At 39.0% G+C, this 22616-nt stretch overlaps 1 protein-coding gene across 2 annotated transcripts in view; it reads left to right on the top strand.

Moving 5' to 3' along the window:
• The first annotated feature begins 2389 nt into the window (after nt 1–2389).
• Nucleotides 2390–22616, top strand: part of RPF2 (ribosome production factor 2 homolog) — a 35787-nt gene continuing 15560 nt past the window's right edge. The window contains exons 1-7 of one of the 2 annotated variants that reach the window (XM_021693439.1): nt 2390–2474; nt 4388–4520; nt 7268–7305; nt 12242–12281; nt 15160–15241; nt 16083–16159; nt 22091–22190. In XM_021693439.1, the coding sequence (XP_021549114.1) occupies nt 2452–2474; nt 4388–4520; nt 7268–7305; nt 12242–12281; nt 15160–15241; nt 16083–16159; nt 22091–22190 (493 nt within the window). In that variant the 5' untranslated portion in view covers nt 2390–2451. The remainder of the gene's footprint in view (nt 2475–4387; nt 4521–7267; nt 7306–12241; nt 12282–15159; nt 15242–16082; nt 16160–22090; nt 22191–22616) is intronic. The other variant, XM_021693440.1, reaches the window with a different exon arrangement.

The following is a 22616-nucleotide window of genomic DNA, read 5'->3' as shown; positions in this document are numbered from 1 at the left end:
ATGTTCTCTTATAATTCCTCAAATGGTCTAAGGCATGTTTGCTTATGTCTAAGTGAAGTGAATGACAGAAATGATACAAGGGACAGGAAGGAGGAATTAGGAGTATCTTTGTATTATAAGGTATCTGTACACTCCATGAAGTAGTTATTTGAAAGTGGATGTGAATTTAATTGTAAATGTATATTGCAAACTCTAGGGCAACCACTAAAAAGTGTATGTATGTATGTATTTATTTATGAGAGAGATCAAGGGAGGGGGAGCAGAGAGAGAGAATCTTAAGCAGGTTTCACACCCTTTGTAGAGCCTGACTTGGGGCTCAATCTCACCACCCTGAAATCATGACCTGAGCCAAAATCAAGAGTTGGATGCTTAGCCAACTAAGCCACTCAGGCACCCCCTAAAAAGTTTATAAAGAAGTTTAGGGGCTCCAGGCTGGCTCAGTAGGTAGGTCATATGACTCTTGATCTCAGGGTTGTGAGTTTGAGTCCCCCGATGGGTGCAGAGATTACTTAAAATTAAATCTTTTTTCTTAAAAAGATTTTTTTAAAGATTTTATTTATTATTTATTTGACAGAGAGAGAGAGAACACAAGCAGGGGGGAGCGGCAGGCAGAGGAAGAGGGAGAAGCAGGCTCCCCGCTGAGCAAGGAGCTGGATGCGGGACTCGATCCCAAGACCCTGAGATTATGACCTGAGCAGAAGACAGACACTTGACTGAGCCACACAGGGGCCCCCGTGACATCATAACTTTAGAACTGCAAAACTAATTTCAGACTTCCAACTTCTAGAACCCTAACAACTTGGTGTTATTTACACCAGTAAATTTATGGTAATAGAAAACAGAAATAGAATAGAAATACTGGTGCCAAACCCTCTTTCATTGCTAGTGGGAATGTAAAATGGTGCAGGCAGAAACTAGTTTGGCAGTTCTTCAAAATGTCAAACATAGAGTTACCATATGATCCAGCAATTCTACTCCTAGAGAATTGAAACTTCTACAAAAAAACTTGTACGTGAATATTCAAACAAGCGAAATTCATAATAGTAAAAAGTGGAAAAAAACCAAATGTCCATAAATTTTTGAAGGAATAAAAAATGTGGCATATCCATAGAATGGAATATTATTCAGTCCTAAAAAAGAAATGAATGTACTGATGAAGTACTGATACATGCTATACATTTGAACCTTAAACGTGAACATGTATGAACATAGTGAAAGAAGCCAGACACGAAAGGGCACATACTGTATGATTCCATTTACATGTTATGTTCATAATAGACCTATCTATAGTGACGTAGATCAGTGGTTGACAGGGATCGGCAAGAGAGGAAAATGGGTAGTGATGGCTACTGGGTTGAGAGGGTGGTTGTTTCCTTTTGGGGTGATAAAGATGTTCTGAAATTAGATAGTGGTGATAGTTTTACCTTTGCGAATATACTAAAAACCACTGACATGTACACTTTACAGGGGTAAAAAAAAATTTTTTTTTTAAAAGATTTTATTTATTTGACAGAGACACAGCGAGAGAGGGAACACAAGCAGGGAGAGTGAGAGAGGGAGAAGCAGGCTTCCCACCGAGCAGGGAGCCCGATGCGGGGCTCTATCCCAGGACCCCGGGATCAGGACCCGAGCGGAAGGCAGACGCCTAACGACTGAGCCACCCAGGCGCCCATACATGGGTAAAATTTATGGTATATGAAGTATATGGCAATTTAAAAATTGGGGGAAAAATAAGGATCAGCAGTGTTCTTTTTTTTTTTTTTATCTCTGCTGTTAACTCTGCCAGACATGCTTTCCCACGCCCTTTTCTTTTTTTTTTTAAGATTTTATTTATTTGGCAGAGGGAGACACAGCGAGAGAGGGAACACAAGCAGAGGGAGTGGGAGAGGGAGAAGCAGGCCTCCCGCCGAGCAGGGAGCCCAATGCGGGGCTCGATCCCAGGACCCCGGGACCATGACCTGAGCCAAAGGCAGACGCCCAACGACTGAGCCACCCAGGTGCCCCAGCAGTGTTATTTTCTGCACACCTTTTATGAGCCAGGCACTGTGGTAGTTTTAAATTTTGCCTCACTGATCTTACAGTTCAGTTAATAGTGCACATTTCACATTGATATTTTTAACCACTACGTGAATACCTACCATGTCATCAACCTTTTTAGCATTTTGGGAGATTCCCAGAAGAATAACATCTAGTCCCTGAATATCTTATTGCGGGTATACACACAGGCGTGTACATCAAGCGGCTACAGGCGGTGTTACCTAGCGTGTTAATTTCCCGCTAAAAGACAATCTGTAACCAAGGGAACGCAGCACTGCCCTAAGCGTCCACGACCGGGCGGTCCCAGGAAGTGGCGTCACGCCCAAGTTCCAGTTCCGCCTGTTCCGGAACACTGGCCTATCTCGCGGAAGCGCGCCGTGCACGTGCGTTCCCGGGATTCGCGTTGCGGTAGCCATGGACGCTTTGGATCGAGTTATGTAAGTGCGCTGGGTCCCTTCTTTGGGGGACGTTAGAGAGTGGGACTCCTGTGGTGGGAAGGAGTGAAAAAGTCTCTGTTCCGCCTGGCTGCCCCTCGTTTCTCCCGCTCTTTGTCAGTTGGGCCTGCGGTGGGCCGATCTATCCACTAGCTTGGGTCTCCCTCTGTTGGTGCCGCCCGCCGGGAGATGGAGAGCCAGGAAGCCAACTAGTGGGAGCTGCCAGGCGGTAGCACGGAGATGGCCGCTTTTATCTTGGCCAGTTAGAAACGTCCTGGGCTTCCCAAGAAGTGTGAGGGAATGAGTGGTCACCAGCCCAAGGCCCCGGAATTTGACAGCTGTAGGTGACAGTCCGGGAGCGTTCTCAAAGCTTTGTGACTTTGGGCCATATAATCCCCCTAAACCTCGGTTTACTTTGTAAAATAGCGTTCGTAATAATCGTACTTAGTAGAACTGTGAGGATTATTGGCGAGAATGTATGTAAAGCCTTTTTGCTACAGCACGTAGACATGTTGATTAGCTTTTTCTTTCTCGAGTTGATGTTTGTTTTAAATGCGTTCAGAAAATATTTATTGATCTCCTAAATAGTCCTGCTGTTATTTCTTGAGATTTGCCTGATTAACATCCAACCAAAACAAGTTCTTCTTTTAGTCATTAATTCAGAGATTTTTGCGCATCTGCTATATATTCCTCCAGGTATGGGGATGGCAAAGATGAGTTAAGACCGCGATCTGATTGGGGGACAAACAGCTGATAAAATATATAAGATGTTATTTGCATTATTTGCTGGCTAGTGAGAAGTAACAAACCACATGGAATATAGAGTATAGAGCACTTTTATTTTTTTAGTTTAGACATACTAAGTATTTCTTGATTTAACAAACACGTATCTTTATCAAACAGCAAATGATTGGAAGCTTTATATTGCTTGACATTTTATCTGGAGGAGAATTTTTAAACTCTGCGTGATAAATTGAGTGTGTGTATATTCTGTTTCTCTTTTCCTGCCCAAAGTGTCCATAGGACTGAAAGGAGGATGGAGGGTCATAGTTACTTAAGAGAGGAGGAATTCTTTCAGTAGATGGCAGAGAACTGTTGGAAAAGCAAGATATAGTGGAAGCAGAAGTGAAGCCCTTTTTCTGAACAGAAATGTATAAAAACATTCTACTCCTGCTATCACATCATAAGATCAGAATAATGAATTTGTTTTCCCTTCATATTTTGCAGAGTGATTGGTCTAGATGAGTTTTTTAATCTAGCTCATTTTGAAGATTGGCCTACTTGTAAGATGTGTGACCTTGGCCACTTTACCTCCCTAGCCTCAGTTGCCTCATCTGTAAAATGAAGATAATAATTTTACCTGTGTTGTGGGATCTGGGTGAAGATAAACCTAATAGAGTGACTCTATAAAGTTGTCAGTCATTATTATCCCCCATTGGTAGCAATAATATTTTACTTTCTCAGCTGTGATGTTGGAGTGGGATAGTGTATACTTCCTACTAGGCATTGTGGTCTTAAACCTGGATGAAAGAGAGGCATTTAGTAGCCTCTCTGTGTTTAGTAACTGCCCACAGATTGGTCACTAGTTGGTGTGCAATTCTTTGTGTTAGGGTAAGTACTATTTGCTTTATTTAGACTGAAGAAAAAATAATGGAGTAAAAATAGCAACAGTATAAGCATTGAGTCTTTTTTTTTTTTTTTTTAAATAAAGGTTTCGGAAAAAAGCAGTAACAAAAGAATGTTGGGGATATATATTATCTCCCTAAAAAGTGAGATTTTGTTTAGTGGTAGAATCCTAACTGATAAATGTTATGTAATATCTGTTGGTTTTTAAGAATTTGCACGTTAGTCAAGTCATGGTTTTGTACTCTGAGGAAAATGTTTTAAGTTGTGATGAATTGTGATTTTATGAACAGAAAGCCCAAAACGAAAAGAACCAAGAGATTCCTTGAGAAGAGAGAACCGAAACTCAGTGAAAATATTAAAAATGCTATGCTGATTAAAGGGGGAAATGCAAATTCAATGGTGACACAAGTACTTAAAGATGTGGTATGTATATATATATATACGTAGTTTTTAATTTTTTTTTTTAAAGATTTTATTTATTTGACAGAGAAAGAGACAGCGAAAGAGGGAACACAAGCAGGGAGAACAGCAGGCAGAGGGAGAAGCAGGCTCCCCGCCGAGCAGGGAGCCCAATGCTGGGCTCGATCCCAGGACCCTGGGACCATGACCTGAGCCAAACGCAGATGCTCAACGACTGAGCCACCCAGGCACCCCTATTTTTTAATTTTTTAAAAAGATTTTTAAGTAATCTCTGCACCCACCATGGGGCTCGAACTTACAACCCTGAGATCACAAGTTGCACACTCTACCTACTGAGCCAGACAGGCGTCCCTGCACTCTAATTTTTCAGATGTTATTGAAATTATTTTAGGAAACTTTCAGCATACTAGTTTAGGCTGCTGGAGAAATACGTGGATAAACTTGCCTTGCCTTAAGAACTGCTAGTCTTAGAGAAAGGCTCAAGTTGGAGGTTATTTGCCTTGGCAAGACACTAACCACTGATTTTCCTTGAAGCAACTACTGTAGTTCCCTTAGTAAATTTCAACTGGTTTCAATTACTAGAATTTGGTTTACTCGCATTTAAAGAACATATCTAGTTTGTAAAGTGAAATAACTGCATATTACTGTCTATTCCTTCAGCAATACCAAGTACTGTGCTAGGTGCTGAGGATTAATAGTTATATAAGACACGTTTATCCCTTCAGTGAGCTTAATGAGGGAGACCGGCAAGTAAGAAATTATAGCACTGTGAATTAAGTGCTCTGCTGGAGGCATGTACAGGGTAGGATGGGAGGCAGAGTTAAAATCCCATAAGGGTAGCCACACACAGAGTGGGCTTCCCAGAGAAGATACTTAACTTCGTTTTGAAGGAGGAGTTAGAGCAAGTAGGAGGAGAGGAAGAGGAGGAGAAAGTCTTCCAAGGCTGAGGAAAATACTTGTGCAAAAAACAAACAAACAAAAAAACAACAACAACAAAGAAGGGAATGTGAAGGAGCATGATGCATTTGGGGAACTGCAAGTAACTGGGGATGGCTAAAGGGAAAATGGGCTCTATGGAGCTAGAAGAACAGACAGGGATTAGATAACATGGAGTTTGAGCTTTGTTCTGAAAGCTCTAAGGAACCATTGAAAGATGGTTGGTGACAGATATGATCAGCTCCTTTAATCGGTTTGACCAGAGAAAATTGAGAGCAAATGTGGGAAACTAATTCAGCCATTGCTGTCAGGCAGGTAATGAGTATCTGGAGTGTGGTATTGCAAGTGAAAATGAGAGATGAGCAGAGAGACTAGATGTTGAGGGTAGAAGTGTCTGGGTTGGGTTCTTGATGAGTGATAATGCCAATTAGAGAATATACCGGGTGGAGCAGGTTTGGAGAGAGAAGTGGTATGTTCAGTTCAGGACCTGTAATGTAAGTGATGAAGATAAAAACTTTATGTTTTTTTCTACCTCTGTAGCCTGCTGTTTAGCCCAGTGTGTGGCACATGGTAGATGCTCAGTAAATGTTTAATCAGTGATTAGAAAGCATAGTCTATGGAGATACCTAGTTGGTGGTTGAATATTTAGGCCTTGAATACAGCAGATAGGTTCTTTGACTTAAATCAACTAAGTAATTGAATAGACTTTTAAACTTGACTAAACTCTCTATGGTTGTTAAACACAATAGTTCAGATATCTGAATGTCTAATACATGTTCATCTTTCTGTCTCAGTGTCATTGTATTGGTAGGATACTGGCCCTGTATTTAAGTAAGCTCTAAGAATAACACACTATTACACGTTACTGTGGTAGTTAACATTCATATTTATGATTCTTGAGTTGTCACTGTGGTAATGTGCATTACACCAAGGCAGGGAAACATTTGGTCAAGAATTATTAAAATTTTTAGTATTGAAGGGGTTCCTGGCTGGCTCTGTCGGAAGAGCATGTGACTCCTGATTTTGGGGTTGAAAGTTTGAGTCCCACGTTGGCTGTTGAGATTACTAAAACAAATAAACTTAAAAAAAGAAAAAAAAAGTTTAGTACTTAAAAAGATAGGTTTTACTGCTGAATTTCCTTTGTTCATTAGCTCTGATTGTTGATGAATGATCATTTTTCGTTTCATTGTTTCCCTCATTTACCCCTTTTCCTAATGCAAGGGAATGCCTTAGGTCTTTGTTACTCCTTGTGGTAGAGCAGAACTGACCATACAGGTAATAAGTGATTATTAGTGAATGAGTGGAAAGAAGTAAGAAAAAAATGAAAAGAGGGTTGAATGACAGGAATTTTTTAAAGGGCTGTGTTTAAACTCCTGAGTAGTATTCTGATTGTCATCACCGGGACACTTTCTCCGTTCTCTTATCTCCAGACAACATTATTTCAACTCTGTCAGCCTTTTCTGATAGGATTTATTTTTTTGTTCTCTTCTGCTTTTCTTTCTACTCTCAAATAAATAGTTTGTCTGGAAAGAGTGGGATAGGTAGAATTTAAAGAAATGAAAGGAATCATTTAAGTTGGACAGATTTTTGAAAGGGCATAGAAACTTTAGATTAAGGAAGTGCAGTTTAAGTTAGGTTATTAAGCTTATGTTGCAGGTTTATATAAGTGATTAAAAGGGAGCCAAGCAGAAGACATCAGAACAGGATTCAGGGACCAGGTAATCTTGTATAATGACTGATACAATGCAATATAATTTTTGCTTCCGCTTTTCAGAATGTAATTTGTTTTGAAAGCTATAAATTTTGTTTTACAGTATGCACTGAAAAAACCGTATGGAGTTCTGTATAAAAAGTAAGTAATGATTTATTTTAGTTTAACTTATATTGTTCTATTATAAAAGTAGCAAACAGTTACTTTATGGGAGATTTAGAAAAGTATTTTGTTTAAAAAACATGACGGTTCCTTACATATAGCTGTTAGTATTTTTAAAATTTATTTCTTTCCAGTTTGTGTTTTCATTTGTATTGAATACTTACATAGTTGTAATCTTAGCATATATATATTATTTTGAAATAATTACAGACATACAGAAAAGTTGCAGCAATTAGTAGATTTCTCATAACCTTCACCCAGCTTCTCTTAATGTTGCATCTTACATAACCATAGTATAGTTATCAAAAGTAAGAAATTAACATTGGTACAATAATGTTAACTAAACTGTAGACTTGATTTGGTTGTACCAGTTTTTCCAGTAATAGCCTTTTTCTCTTCCAGGATCCTACATTGCATTTAGTTGTCATGTCTCCTTACTCTCCCATTTGTGACAGTTCCCCAGTCTTTCCTTTTTTGATGACTTTGACACTTTCGATGAGTACTTGTTAATTATTTTGTAAAATGTCCGTCAGTTTGGATTTGTCTTAAGTTTCTCATGAACAGATTGAGCCTTATGCATTTTTGGCAAGAGTACCACTAAAGTGATGTGCTTTTCTCCATAAATCATACCAGGGAGTACAGGATGTGTTACGCTGGTAGCATTAACCTCAGTTAAAGTGAGTCTGCTTGGTTTCTCCACTATAAATTTACTATTTTTCCCTTTGTAATTAATAAATGTTTGGAGGAAATACTTTGAGACTCTGCAAAAACTATGCAAATAATTCTCTTTCTCCTCACACTTTTTCTTACTCATTTTAGCATCCATCAGTGGATCTTGTCTACAGAGGTGATTACTCTGGTGTTGTTCTAATGGTGGTTTTCTGTCTCCCTCATTCCTTCTACATTTATTAATTGGAATTTTGTAAGGAAAATCTCTCCCTTCTCCTCTGTTGAATTACTCATTTATATTAGTGTGGACTTACGGATGTTTATTATATTCTTTGGAGTTATAATCCAATGCTGTCATTATTTTGTGGCTCCAATTCTACCTTTGGCCTTTGGGATCTTTTTCAGGTTGGCGCCTGTGCTTTTCCAACATGCTCCTTGTATTTGAGTACTTCCTTTCTGGTGCCACAAGATGCTCGACACTCATCTTTTATTTTTCCTTGCAACAGCCCTGGAATCAACCCCTTCTCTGGGGAGCCCTGTTTCCATATATTGGAGACTGGTAATTTAGAAACAAAGATCTGGGCACTAAGTATGCTCTGTTGCTCTGGGAGTGTCATTGTCTCTAGATCCCCTCAGCAGACAGAGCTTGAAAATATGTGTTATGCGTATTAACCTGTGCATACATGCATATCTAAATTTATATTTATGTATTTTAAAGACTGAGTTCATATCGATACTTCCTAAAAAATCATGCGTTCATACTAATACTTCCAATTCCAGCCCAATGCCACAGACTTCATTCCAGCCTTTCTTCTTTCCGTGTAACTTTTTTCTTCTGACAGTAAGAAACCTGGCTTTCATTACTGATAATATACATATTTATTTATTTGTATAATTCTAGTACATACATAGTGTCAGAATTTCCAACCCTATAAGCAACAAATTAACTAGGGTGTAGAATGTGTATATAGTTCTTTGTGTCTTTAGCTTTAGAGTATCCAGTTCAAATACTGTTTCCCAATGGAACATAGGTTTTTTCTGCCTCTTTAATGTGATCGTGTTATTCCTTTAAACTACAATTGGGGTCGTTTATTACAGTTTGTATTCTGTTTTGGGTTTTTTTCCACATCCTGGTGGTTGTTTTAATTTATGTATGTAAAATTTATTCTTTGTGGTGTACAGTTTCATGGGTTTTGAAAAATGCATTGAACTGTGTCTGCCACTACAGTTCATGATACAGAAACAGTTCCATCATCCTGAAAATTTCTTTGTGCAGTGCGCTCTGGTAGTCCATCCCTCCCCCACCCCTTTAACCATCAAACTGTTTTCCATCCTTATAGTTTTTCCTTTTTCCGAATGTCACATAAATGGCATCATACAACAGATAGCCTTTGGAGTCTATTTTCTTTCATTAACAAAATGTCTAAAAATTATCTGTGTTGTTGCCATACATTAAATTTTATATCAAGCCTTTTTCATTTATATTGTAAACACTTTTCTATTGATAGGTGATCCTTTAGGTATTATTTTCATTGCCAGTATAATGCCTATTAAATGGTTATACTAAAATTTACTTGTAACTTAATTTGGGGGAATTTAGGTTTTTCTGTTTTGCCATTCTTATAAATAATGCTAAAATGGCCATTTTTACACAAATGAGTTATTCTTTTGAATTAGTTCCTACGTGAGATTCCTAGACATGAGATTACTGGGTACAGCTTCATACCCAATAGGGCAAATTAATTATATTGCTTTTTGAAAAGATTGTCCTTTTGACAGAGTGTAATATATAAGTTCCATGGGCCATTACCTACTTTTGGTTTATATTTTTAAGCTAAAAGTGAAAAACATACTTTGTTTAATTTGCATTTTCTGTGTTTCCAACAGGTCATATTAGCTTATTGTGAATTATAGCTAGCTGTTAATCATAAATGCTGCAATAATTTTTCTTGGTTTGTTTGCCTTACGCATCGTTAAAAATAATACTCTTTTTTTACTGATTATAAAAGTAATACATATTTCTCTTAGATAATTGGGATAATGGAATAAGTAATCACTCATAGCACTATGTACATTCTGACATATTTTTTTCCCTGTATATTTTCTTTCTTTCTTTTTTTGAGTATAGTTGACACACAATGTTACATTAGTTTCAAGTATAAAACATAGTGATTTGTTAAGTCTATACATTATGCTATGCTCACTAAAAGTGTAGTTATCATCTGTCACTATTATGATATTGACTATATTCTTTATACTGTATCTTTTATTCCCATGACTTATTGATTCCATAACTGGAAGCCTGTATCTCCCACTCCCCTTCACCCATTTTCATATCTGAACAGACATTTTCGTATCTGTACATTTATTCTTTTTTTAAAGATTTATTTATTTTACGGAGAGAGCACATGTGTGAACAGGGGGGGAGGGGGAGAGAGAGAGAATCCTCAAGCAGACTCCCCAGTAATTACAGAGCCCAGGGTGGGGATTAATCCCAGGACCCTGAGATTATGACCTGAGCTGAAATCAAGAGTTGGCTGTTCAACCAACTGAGCCACCCAGGAGTCCCTATTTTATTCTTTAAGCAAAATTGAGATCATGTTGTATATAGATTTTGCTTCATAAAAATTATGAACTATTTTATAGAAACTTCATTTACATAATTAGAAATCAGAAATTATAAGTGAAAATATAAACACTCTTCCCAGAACAACCACCTCTCATTAGTTTCTTACGTATTTTACCAGAATTTGTCAATGTATTTTTTTTTTTTTAAAGATTTTATTTATTTATTTGACAGAGAGACACAGCGAGAGAGGGAACACAAGCAGGGGGAGTAGGAGAGGGAGAAGCAGGCTTCCCGCTGAGCAGGGAGCCCGACACGGGGCTCGATCCCAGGACCCTGGGATCATGACCTGAGCCGAAGGCAGACGCTTAACGACTGAGCCACCCAGGCGCCCCTCTATGCATATTTAAGCAAAGAAAAATATTTATTTGTATTTCTTTCCCTTTTACATGAAAGATAACATGTTTTACCCACTCCTCCAGCTCTACTACTAATTTTCCTGGTCCAATGCACCATTTTTTTCTTTCCCTTCTGGATTACTGCAATAGCTTCTTACTAACTCTTTTCATTCTTGCCATACTACATTGCATTCTCACATAGTAGACAGACAGTCCTTTAAAAAGAAAATTTTAGGGGCGCCTGGGTGGCTCAGTCGGTTAAGCGTCTGCCTTCGGCTCAGGTCATGATCTCAGAGTCCTGGGATCGAGCCCTACATCGGGCTCCCTCCTCAGTGGGGAGTCTGCTTCTCCCTCTCCCTCTGCCTGCCGCTATCCCTGCTTGTGCTCTCTCTCTCTCTCTCGGTCAAATAAATAAATAAAATCTTAAAAATATATATATAAAAAAATAAAAGAAAAAGAAAATTTTAGGGGCACCTGGTTGGCTTAGTTTGTGAAGCAGCTGCCTTCGGCTCAGGGTCCTGGGATCGAGCCCCACATTGGGCTCCTTGCTCAATGGGGAGTCTGCTTCTCCCTTGCCCCTCCCCCTGCTTGTGCTCTCTCTCTCAAATAAATGAATAAAATCTTTAAAAATAAATAAATAAAAAGAAAATTTTAGTCTGATCTTATCACTCCTGCCTGAAACTCTTCAATGCTTCCTGTTACTTTATTAATATCTACATTCCTTACCTTGATCAACAAGGCCCTACATAATCTGGGCCATGTCTTCATCTTTGGCCTTATGCCCCACCATTTTCCCTTTGCACACTAAGCTTCAGTGACACTTGCCTTCTTTCCATTTCTTGAATAGTCTAAGCTTGTTTCCATCTCAGGATCTTTGCTTATTCTGTTCCTTCTTCCTAGAATACTCTTAGCCTCAAAACTTTTCAGTGGCTTATTGCTTATCTCTCAGATCTCAGCTCAAATAGTCATTTTCTACTCTTCATACTAATAGAATACCCTATTTTATTTTTGTCACTACAGTTACTTTTGAAATTTTTATTTTTTCACTAGAATGTAGGCTCCATGAAAGCAAGGGTCTGATTTGTTTTCCAGGATCCTTAGCTTTTACAACAGTGCCTGGTATGTAACAGGCACTAAATACATATTTGAATGAATGAATATCCCTCCAGCTTTATTTTTGATCATCTGAATATAAAATTATCTTTATTTAATATATTACTTGTTATGGGTGAATTGCTATTAAGGTTATTAAAATTAAGGTCACCTGTTAAAATATTCTTAGGAAAAACATTACAAGACCATTTGAGGATCAGACATCATTGGTGAGTACAAGAATTTTTTTTTTTTTAAAGATTTTATTTATTTATTTGACAGAGAGCGAGAGAGCACAAGCAGGGGGAGCAGCAGAGGGAAAGGGAGAAGCAGACTTCCCGCTGAGCAGGGAGCCCTACGTGGGGCTTGATGCCAGGACCCTAGGACCACAACCTGAGCTGAAGGCAGACACTAAGCGATGGAACCCCCCAGGCACCCTGAATCTTTTTTTTTTTCAAAGTTTATTTATTTTAGAGAGAGAGAGCGTGCATGTGGTGAGGGGAGGGGCAAAGGAAGAGGGAGAGAGAATCTCAAGCAGACTCCGTGCTGTGTGTGGAGCCCAACATGGGGCTTGATCCTAGGACCCTGAGATCACTACCTGAGCTGAAACTAAGAGTCGGTCGCTTAACTGACTTTGTCAACCAGGCACCCCAAGCATCTTTCTGATTTAAGAGAGCATGTAAATGATTATTCAGACTAATCACTGCTCCTTTAGTATTCCTAATTTGTGATGTTTCTGAATTAGAAATCATCCTATATGAGGGAATTTTAATGTAAATTGGAGGGGAAATAAGACATTTATTTATTATTTTGAAATAAGACTTTCATACTTTCAAAAATATGACTATAGATCTTATATTTTACTTTGCCAGTATTATTCACTGCTTGTAAGTATATCAACAGAATTTTTATTTTTTATTTATTTATTTTTTTAAAGATTTTATTTATTTATTTGACAGAGAGATAGAAGAGCATAAGCAGAGGGAGTGGCAGAGGGAGAGGGAGAAGCAGGCTCTGCACTGAGCAGGGAACCTGATGCAGGACTCGATCCCAGGACCCTGAGATCATGACCTGAGCCAAAGGCAGACACTTAACCATCTGAGCCACCCAGGCGCCCTATCGACAGAATTTTTAAAAGTTGAATTATATTTTATGTGCATAATTAATAATTATCAAAAGGAAGCTTGTTACAGGTCTATTTTTATAAAGCAAGTTTGATTTTTAAAAATTTGACTTATTTCTTTGGATATTTTTAGAACAAGGAATGCTATGTGAATTATTGCTAACAATTGTCAGTTGCTTTACTAATCAAATTCCTATTTGAGTGTATTGGCAACCAAACTAAATGAAAAAGACTAGTGAATAAAATCAGAAGCTAAAGGATGGTATATAATAAATGGTGAATGATGAATGGACTTTGGGTATGTGATGATACTGCTTTCTTTCTAAAGAAAACCTTAAAAGAATAAGTGGTTTAAACTAAATTGACTTAAGAAAAGTCAGAATGGGGGACGCCTGGCTGGCTCAGTCAGTAGAGCGTGTGACTCTTGATCTCTGGGTTGTGAGTTTAAGCCTCACATGGGGCATAGAGCTTACATAAAAAAAAAAAAAAAAAAAAAGATTAAAAGATACTGAAAAAAAATCAGAATGGGATCATGTTCTCTTGAGGGGAACACCATTACTTGTTTTTCCTTTTAGTTAGTGAATTTATTTATTTTTTAAAGATTTATTTATTTTAGAGAGTGAAAGAGAACATGCACATGCGTGCACATGAGCAGGGGGAAGAGCAGAGGGAGAGGGAGAGAATCCTTAAGCAGACTCCCCGCTGAGTGCACAGATCCTGACATGAGGCTCGATTCCAGGACCCTAAGATCATGATCTGAGCTGAAATCAAGACTCAGATGTTTAACTGACTGAGCCATCCAGGCGCCCCTAGTTAGTGAATTTAAAAGAAAGAACTTTTGAATAGAATCTTAGTAATTAATTAGAAGACTAAAAATGAACATTTTCTCCTAATGCAGCAACTGACTGCATTGAAAATTATATTAAGAAAAATCAATATTCAGGGTTTAAAAATATTTTTTTAAAGATTTTATTTATTTGAGAGAGAGAGGGAGGGAAAGAGAGAGAGCATGAGCAGGGGGAGGGGCAGATGGAGAAGCAGACTCCCCACTGAGCAAGAAGCCTGATGTGGGGCTTGATCCCAGGACCCTGGAATCATGACCTGAGCCGAAGGCAGACACTTAACGAACTGAGCCATGCAGGTGTCCCTTTAAAAATTTTTTAAAAAAAGATTTTATTTGAGAGGGAGAGAGAGAACGAGGAGTGGGGTGGGGAGATATGCTGAGGGAGAAGCAGGTTCCCCACTGAGCAGGGAGCCTGATGCAGAGCCCGACCCCAGGACCCTGGGACCGTGACCTGAGCCAAAGGCAGATGCTCAACCAACTGAGCCACCTAGGCATCCCAATATTCAGTTTTTTACAAAATTACTTTCATTATAGTCTTGGGTTTTTCACAGTCATTGTTGAAGAGATTGTGAAATTGAAAATAAGGGCTCTAATCCAAAATTCTGTCTCTTTCATATACTGCTTATCAAGGGCTTGCTTTGTTTTTGGCACCATGATGCTTTTGGTTGAGTGACCACTGTGTAGCAGTGTTGTGATGTAGAATCTGTAGCATTCTGTACTTCTTTTTCTTTTCTTTTTTTTTTTTTAAAGATTTTATTTATTTATTTGAGAGAGAGAATGAGATAGAGAGAGAGAGCATGAGAAGGGGGAGGGTCAGAGGGAGAAGCAAACTCCCCGCTGAGCAGGGAGCCCGATGCGGGACTCGATCCCGGGACTCCAGGATCATGACCTGAGCCGAAGGCAGTCGCTTAACCGACTGAGCCACCCAGGCGCCCAACATATTTTTAGTCTTAAACTTATTTCTTATCCCTAGGTACCCCAAATCAGAAAAATTGAAGTAAAAAGCTAGAAATAAAGTCCCTTTCCTCTGTTTATTCCTGTCTAGTTCATTAAGTATTCATTACTTTTTTTTAAAGTTCAGAGGTATGATTCTTAAAGTTCTTATATTAATGCACTAATTAGAGTTTTTTTGGTTTTATAGGAATTCTTTTCAAAGAAGTCAGATTGTTCTTTATTTATGTTTGGCTCCCATAATAAGAAGCGGCCAAATAATCTAGTAATGGGTAAATATTATTTACTTTCTTTTTTTTTTTTAAGATTTTATTTATTTGTTTGAGTGAGTGAGCGAGAGAGAGAGAGAGAGAGAGAGAGAAGGAGCAGGGGGAGGGGCAAAGGGAGAGGGAGAAGCAGACTCCCTGCTGAGCAGGGACCCTGATGTGGGGCTCGATCCTGGGACTCCGGTATCATGACCCAAGCCAAAAGCAGATTCTTAACCAGCTGAGCCACCCACATGCCCCTATCACTTACTTTCTAATATTGTTATTTACAGAGTCCGTTTTGTGACTCAGATTAATTGATGTGTTGAGGATTCAGGAGTAACAAGTAATCTCTAAGCTAGTTTTTTTAAATTTTCCTTGTGACTTTGAATAAAAGTTTTTATCTACCAGATTGCAAGTAAACAATAGGCATGTAAATATTACTTTACCTAAATAAAGTTGCAGCTACTTTCCTGATATAAAATATATGTACCTTAAATCTGTGTTAGAGAAAAAAACCCAAAGTAGCATACCTACCCACATAAATGAACCCTTCCCTGGTAAGTTTTGCACTTGGTCTGGCATGGTCACTGGTGTAGGCAAGCCCTTTTCCTTCTATGGGCCTTTATTTACTCTTATATAAAATCAGGGAGTTTGGCTCAGTAATTTCCAAGATTCTTTCAGGCCAAGATTGTAACAGTCTATTCTAGATAGAGTTGAAAGTTTAAGAAAGAGGGGATGTGTTTGGTGGGGTGTGAGGGGAAAAAAGAGGCAGAGACTAACATTTTGAACATGCAGATTAAGTGGGTACATATAAGGTGGCTGTTTGGGAAAAATAAATGTTTAAAAGAAAATGTGTTCCTTCTAGGTCGTATGTATGACTACCATGTGCTGGATATGATTGAATTGGGTATCGAGAAGTTTGTCTCTCTAAAAGATATTAAGGTAAGCTACTCAGCATAAAAATACAAGGCATTTTGTAATATTGCTCTTGGGCAATAGTGACATCTTGTGGTGAAGACTACTGTTACAGTTTTGTACCTTAAAGAAAGAAAGAACTTTATTTTTATCCTAGTGTGCTGAGATAAAAGCAAATTTCATTTTATCTTTACTTTAAAAAGAAGTATTTATTTACAGCATGTAACGCATATGTGGATCTTCTGGCAGTTAGACTTCAGAGCGATTATTAACTCTTGTCTGGGCCCATCCCTCTGAATTGTCACAGCACCTATTTTATGGAACCTCAGAAATACCAGAGTTTTCTTTTCTTTTTAAGATTTTATTTATTTAGGGGCGCCTGGGTGGCTCAGTCGGTTAAGCGTCTACCTTCAGCTCAGGTCATGATCCCAGGACTCTGGGATCAAGCCCCACATCAGGTTCCCTGCTCCACGGGAAGCCTGCTTCTCCCTCTCCCACTCCCCCTGCTTGTGTTCCCTCTCTCTCTGTGTCTCTCTCTGTCAAATAAATAAATAAAATCTTTAAAAAAAAAAAATTGTATTTATTTATTTGAGAGAGAGAGTGAGTGAGAGAGAGAGAGAGTACAAGCGGTGGTGGGGGGTGAGGGGAGAGGCAGAGGGAGAAGCAGACTCCCTGCTGAGCAGGGAGTCCAACATGGGGCTCGATCCCAGGACCCTGTAATCATGATCTGAGCCAAAGGCAGACATTTAACCAACTGAGCCACCCAGGCGCCCCAATACCAGAGTTTTCAAAGTGAACCCTGTTTTTTTTTTTTTTTAAGATTTTATTTATTTATTTGACAGAGAGAGAGACAGCGAGAGAGGGAACACAAGGAGGGGGAGTGGGAGAGGGTGAAGCAGGCTTCCCCCTGAGCAGGGAGCCCGATGTGGGGCTTGATCCCGGGACGCTGGGATCATGACCTGAGCCAAAGGCAGATGCTTAACGACTAAGCCACCCAGGCGCCCCAAAGTGAACTCTGTTCTAAACCTAGGATGCTTTAGCTGATCCTACAATATTTAGGCTGCTGGCCACCAAAATGCTAGTTCAGTCCTTTCCTTCAGGACTTGCATCTTTGAGTCTCCTTTGTTTAAATGGTATAAAATAGAAAGTAGTAAATAGTCTTAGAAAGGCAAGAAAACTGTGCTAATTCAGTTCCTGGGTCCAAACTGGGCTTCTACTCCTTCAGAATTCTGCTTCTGGCTTAATCTGTTCCATCAAATATTCCATCAAATAGTTATTTTATTTAGACTTCATAGCTACCCTGTGTAAGGCTGAAATTACTTTCCCTGTTGTGTAGAGTTGGAGATCAAGGCCCAGAGGAATTCTGTTGGTGACCTGGAGTCATACATATAGTGAATGGTATAACCATGAACATTGAAAGAATGAATATTGAAGTTTGTAATGGAAAGTTACATAATTGTTCTTAGTTTATGGGTCTTTGAGGGTCATGGTATAGTTGAAAGAATTGTAAAATATATAATGATTCCTTTTCCTAGTCTCCCCTAAAAAGAGAACATGCCTTCCAAGTTTTCTGGGGTTTGAAAAAGCCTCTTACCAGATCCTGACTTAGCTTTAGCAGCTTCTTCAGGTACAAGGTAGAACAGTGGCCTGAGATTGGATTTAGAGGCAGAACATTTGGGTTGAAGGCCTGTGTTGGCCATTTAGATGACTTGTGACATGACAAGTCAGTTACTTCCTTGACCTTCAATTGCAATCAAGTATTAAAAAGGTATAATAATACCAGGGGCGCCTGGGTGGCTTAGTTGGTCAGCATCTGACTCTTGATCTCTGCTCAGGTCATGATCTGAGGATTATGAGATCAAGCCTTGTCGGGCTCTGTGCTCAGCAAGGAGTCTGCTTGAGATCCTCTCCCTCTGCCTCTCCCCCTGCTCTCACTTTCCCCTTCTCTCAAATATATAAATAAATCTTTAAGAAAAATAAATAGGTATTCAAATAAGATAATATATGTGAAAATACTAGTTAGTGAAGATAATATTTTAGAAGGTGTTTGGGAAAGCGTATAAACTGTGATGCTTTATTATGGTGGAAGCTCATCTTATTACAGTTTGTCTTTTAGGACAGTGCATGAATCCTTGGAGATGAGCAGCATATCCCCATTTTACCTTCACCACTGCTGCTACTTGGTCAGCAGTTAGTGGGTGTGAACACTGGCCGATGCGAGCATGCCAACCCCTCCACTCTTTGCATTTCACTTCCTAAGCAAAGGAGTACTTCCGTTACTGTGTAGCTTCTATACCAGACCACAAAACCATTATTGTCAGATCTCATTCTAAACAAGAACCATTTAAATTGAATACTAAATTTTCACTCATGGAGCATATCCATTAACTCTTAAAGCCACTAATTGATGATGGTATGCTTACATTGGCAGTTCCTACATAGACTATTTTTTTTTAAGTTTTAAAAAAAATTTTATTTATTAATTTATTTATTTGAGAGAGTGAGAATATGAGCAGTGGGGAGGGGGAGAGGGAGAAGCAGGCTTCCCGCTGAGCAGGGAGCTGGACGTGGGGCTCAAACCCAGGACCCTGGGATCATGACCTCCTGAGTGAAAGGCAGACGCTCAACTGACTGAGCCACCCAGGTGCCCCCCCCCAGACTATTAACCGGACCTTACTTTTACTTCATTATTCCATTATAATCTTCTATTTTTAGTTTGTTTTGGAATTGCATGTTTGTTATACTTTCTTTTCATATTTATTTCCTTTTTACATCTACTTCATTTTTAAGACTTTTTCACCAGTATTTCTTTTCTCACTTGCCTACTTTTTTTTTGTTTTGTTTTTTGTTTTTTATTTATTTATTTATTTACTTACTTACTTATTTGAGAGAAAGAGAGAGACAGACAGAGAAACAGCATGAGAGAGGAGAGGGTCAGAGGGAGAAGCAGGCTCTCCGCTGAGCCGGGAGCCCGATGTGGGACTCGATCCTAGGACTCCGGGATCATGACCTGAGCCGAAGGCAGTTGCTTAACCAACTGAGCCACCCAGGTGCCCTCACTTGCCTACTTTTATTACCAAGCCAAGCCTCATCCTTTTGTTTACTCTCAAGCAACAGGTGATTCGATTCTACCAGGAAATTGAGTGATTATTGTAGGAGTCTATTTTCTAAGATGTGGCCAAACTTCTAGGGATGGTTATTTTATGTAAAATAAGCCTTAATGAATGAGATGATTAAAATTTAAGGCTAGTTGGTTTTATTTTAGATAGGATAAGATACATTGCAGTTGCCTGGGGATATTTTGTATGGGAAGTTTGTGTATGATTTGTAAGAATTTTTTCCCTTTGTTTAAAAACAAAATAAAACAAAACTTAATTCAGGGGCCCCTGAGTAGTGCAGTAGGTTAAGCGTCCAACTCTTGGTTTCAGCTCAGGTTATAATCTCTCAGGGTCATAAGATTGAGCCCTGCATCGGGCTCTGTACTCAGCGCAGAGTCTGCTAAAGTGTCTCTCTCCCTTTGCCCCTCCCTGGGCTCACGCTCTTTCTCTCTGCTCTCTTTCTCAAATAAATAAATCTTAAAAAAAAAAAAAAATTCAGAAGGTTAGTTCAAGGATGTCACATAATTATGATGTTTTAGTATACTATAATCGTAGTACTTATATAGTATTTGAATTTTTAGTGTCTTATACTATTCAAATAAAGCTCATCTGTTGTAGTTTCTTCTAGTTCTGGGTTTTCACATTGTGAAAAATATCAGTGATCTAAATGTTATGTACTGTTTCATATAACTTGTTCAGTTACATATCTTTTTAAAGATTTTATTTATTTATTTGAGATATAGAGCTAGAGTGAGCGAGTGAGAGACAGAGAGCATGAGCAGGAGGGGGAAGGGGCAGAAGGAGAGGGAAAAGCAGGCTCTCTGCTGAGTGGGGAGCCCGACATGGGGCTCCATCCCAGGACCCTGGGATCATAACCTGAACAGAAGGCAGATGCTTAACCTACTGAGCTCCCCAGGTGCCCCCTCGTTCAGTTGTATTTTTATGATGTGTATACCGGGTCATGACTTAACGTTATTTTTTTTATTACTATGCATTGTGGTCAGGATATTGCATCACTTTCTCCTACCTTCTGTATACTTAAACAGCCCCCATAGACATAGGGGTAGAAGTAGCAGGGTCAGGTTGGCACAGACAGTAAGTGGAAGAGTCATTGGGTCTGGTAGGTCCCTTCAGGCCCTAGATCACGCAGACAGATCTTAGGCACACCTCCTAAGTATAGACAGTTAAGGTTCAGAGTTTGGAAGCAGAGAGTGTCAACAAAAGTGGTCATGGTGAACAGGGAAGCAACGTGACCTCTGTTCCTGGGCACAGGATGTTTGTTTTCTTGTCCAGTTTTGTTTGTTTGTTTATTTCTAGATTTGTACAGTCCTTGATTGGAACCAGAGTAGAGGTGCTAGAATCAACGGAAAGCTCAGACTAACACCCGTTTGCCTTCAGAAATTAATCATTCAGTTAAAGAATTTTTTTGTTAGATTTTTTCTTCTTTTATTTTTGTGGCTTTTAAAGATTCTTATTATTCACATCATGTTATTCTTTGTATAAAAAAAAATCCAAAACAGGACAAAATACTTTTATAGTAAGAGCTTCAATCATGCCAAGTAAGGTTTGCTCATACTTTCTATAGCTTGTATAAAATTCTGTTGCTTCTCATGTGAATATTTAGTTGGTAGTTTTTTGGGTTTTTTTTTAAGATTTTTTATTTATTTGATAGAGACACAGCGAGAGAGGGAACATAAGCAGGGGGGAGTGGGAGAGGGAGAAGCAGGCTTCCCACGGAGCAGGGAGCCCGGTGCGGGGCTCGATCCCAGGACCCTGGGATCATGACCTGAGCCGAAGGCAGACGCTTAACGACTGAGCCACCCAGGCGCCCCTGTTTAGTTGGTAGTTTAGATTAGCTTTCATTTAAAAATACTGTTTATTAAAGATTTTTAAAAATTTATTTGAGAGAGCAAGTGAGAGAGAGAGAGAAGCATGCACGCATGCACCAAGAGGGAGGAGGGGCAGAGGGAGAGGGAGAAGCAGACTCCCCGCTGAGCCCAACGTGGGGCTCGATCCCAGGACCCCAATCCCAGGACCCCAGGATCATGACCTCAGCTGCTTAACAGACTGAGCCACCCAAGCACCCCTAAAATACTGTTTATGTGATACAGTAGGTAAAGGTACAGTGGTAGTAAATAATTCAAAGAAATTAACTTTGTTTAGACTCTGAGATGCTGGCTGTTAAAGGGCTATGTATGTTTAGCAGCAATTTTAGCTTTTTATTTTATTCTTTGAATCATTCTTTGACCACTTATTTGACAATGTGAGGGAATGAAACAAGAAACTGTATTTTAATTTAAAAGTTGCAACTGTAGTTTTAAGTCTTAATTTTTTTTTTTTTAAGATTTTATTTATCTGAGAGACAGAGAATTCATGAGCAGTGGGTACGGGTAGAGGGAGAAGCAGACTCCCCACCGAGCAGGGAGCCCAATGTGGGACTCCATCCCAGGACCCTGGGATCATGACCTGAGCTGAAGGCAGATGATTGACTGAGCCACCCAGGCACCCCAAGTCTTTAGATTTTATTTTTTTATTTTTTTATTTTTTAAAGATTTTATTTATTTATTCATTCATGAGAGGCAGAGAGAGAGAAGCAGGCTCCCAAGGAGCAGGGAGCCCGATGCGGGACTCGATCCCAGGACCCTGGGATCATGACCTGAGCCGAAGGCAGACGCTCAACCATCTGAGCCACCCAGGCGCCCAAGTCTTTAGATTTTAATCAATATTCATAAACATAGTTTTAGGACAGTCAAAATATGAGAACTAATCACTGTATGTAAGTATTGACTACTTTAAAACCAGCTTATAAATGGTTTAGAATTGATAATTATATCATTATAATTTTTTTTCCATTTCATAGAATAGTAAATGTCCCGAGGGAACAAAACCCATGTTAATATTTGCTGGTGATGATTTTGATGTAACAGAAGACTACAGAAGGCTAAAAAGTCTTCTTATTGGTAAGCATTTTAATACTTATTATCCCCAGGATAGGGGAGGTAGGCAATCTAGGACTGTCATTGGTGACACTTTGCCACTTCACTGTAGGTGCACAGCTTTTTCTTTTTGATCTCTTTTTTTCCCCCTTTTCATTTTTTGTTTTATTCCCCACTAGCAGGGGAGAGGTTAAGGGATGCTGTATTGCATAGACCATTATTATTTTTTGATGCTATAGTAACTTCAGTATCAACCTATTTATAAAGCATTTTATATTTTATAAAATGCTTACACCCATTTCCTGTCATTGGCATCATTAAATTTAGAAAATTGAAAAGTTAAATTTTCAAGATTGTTATACATCATCAGCTTCGAACTCAAAAAACCTCTATTAATTTTTCTTAGGCGGATGTGCAAGGCTTTTTACACTATAACCCCTTATAACTTGT

Source organism: Neomonachus schauinslandi, chromosome 8, assembly GCF_002201575.2.
Source record: "Neomonachus schauinslandi chromosome 8, ASM220157v2, whole genome shotgun sequence".
Taxonomy (NCBI): Eukaryota; Metazoa; Chordata; class Mammalia; order Carnivora; family Phocidae; genus Neomonachus; species Neomonachus schauinslandi.
Note: the sequence above shows the minus strand (reverse complement) of the source record. Positions and strands in the feature narration are given on the sequence as shown.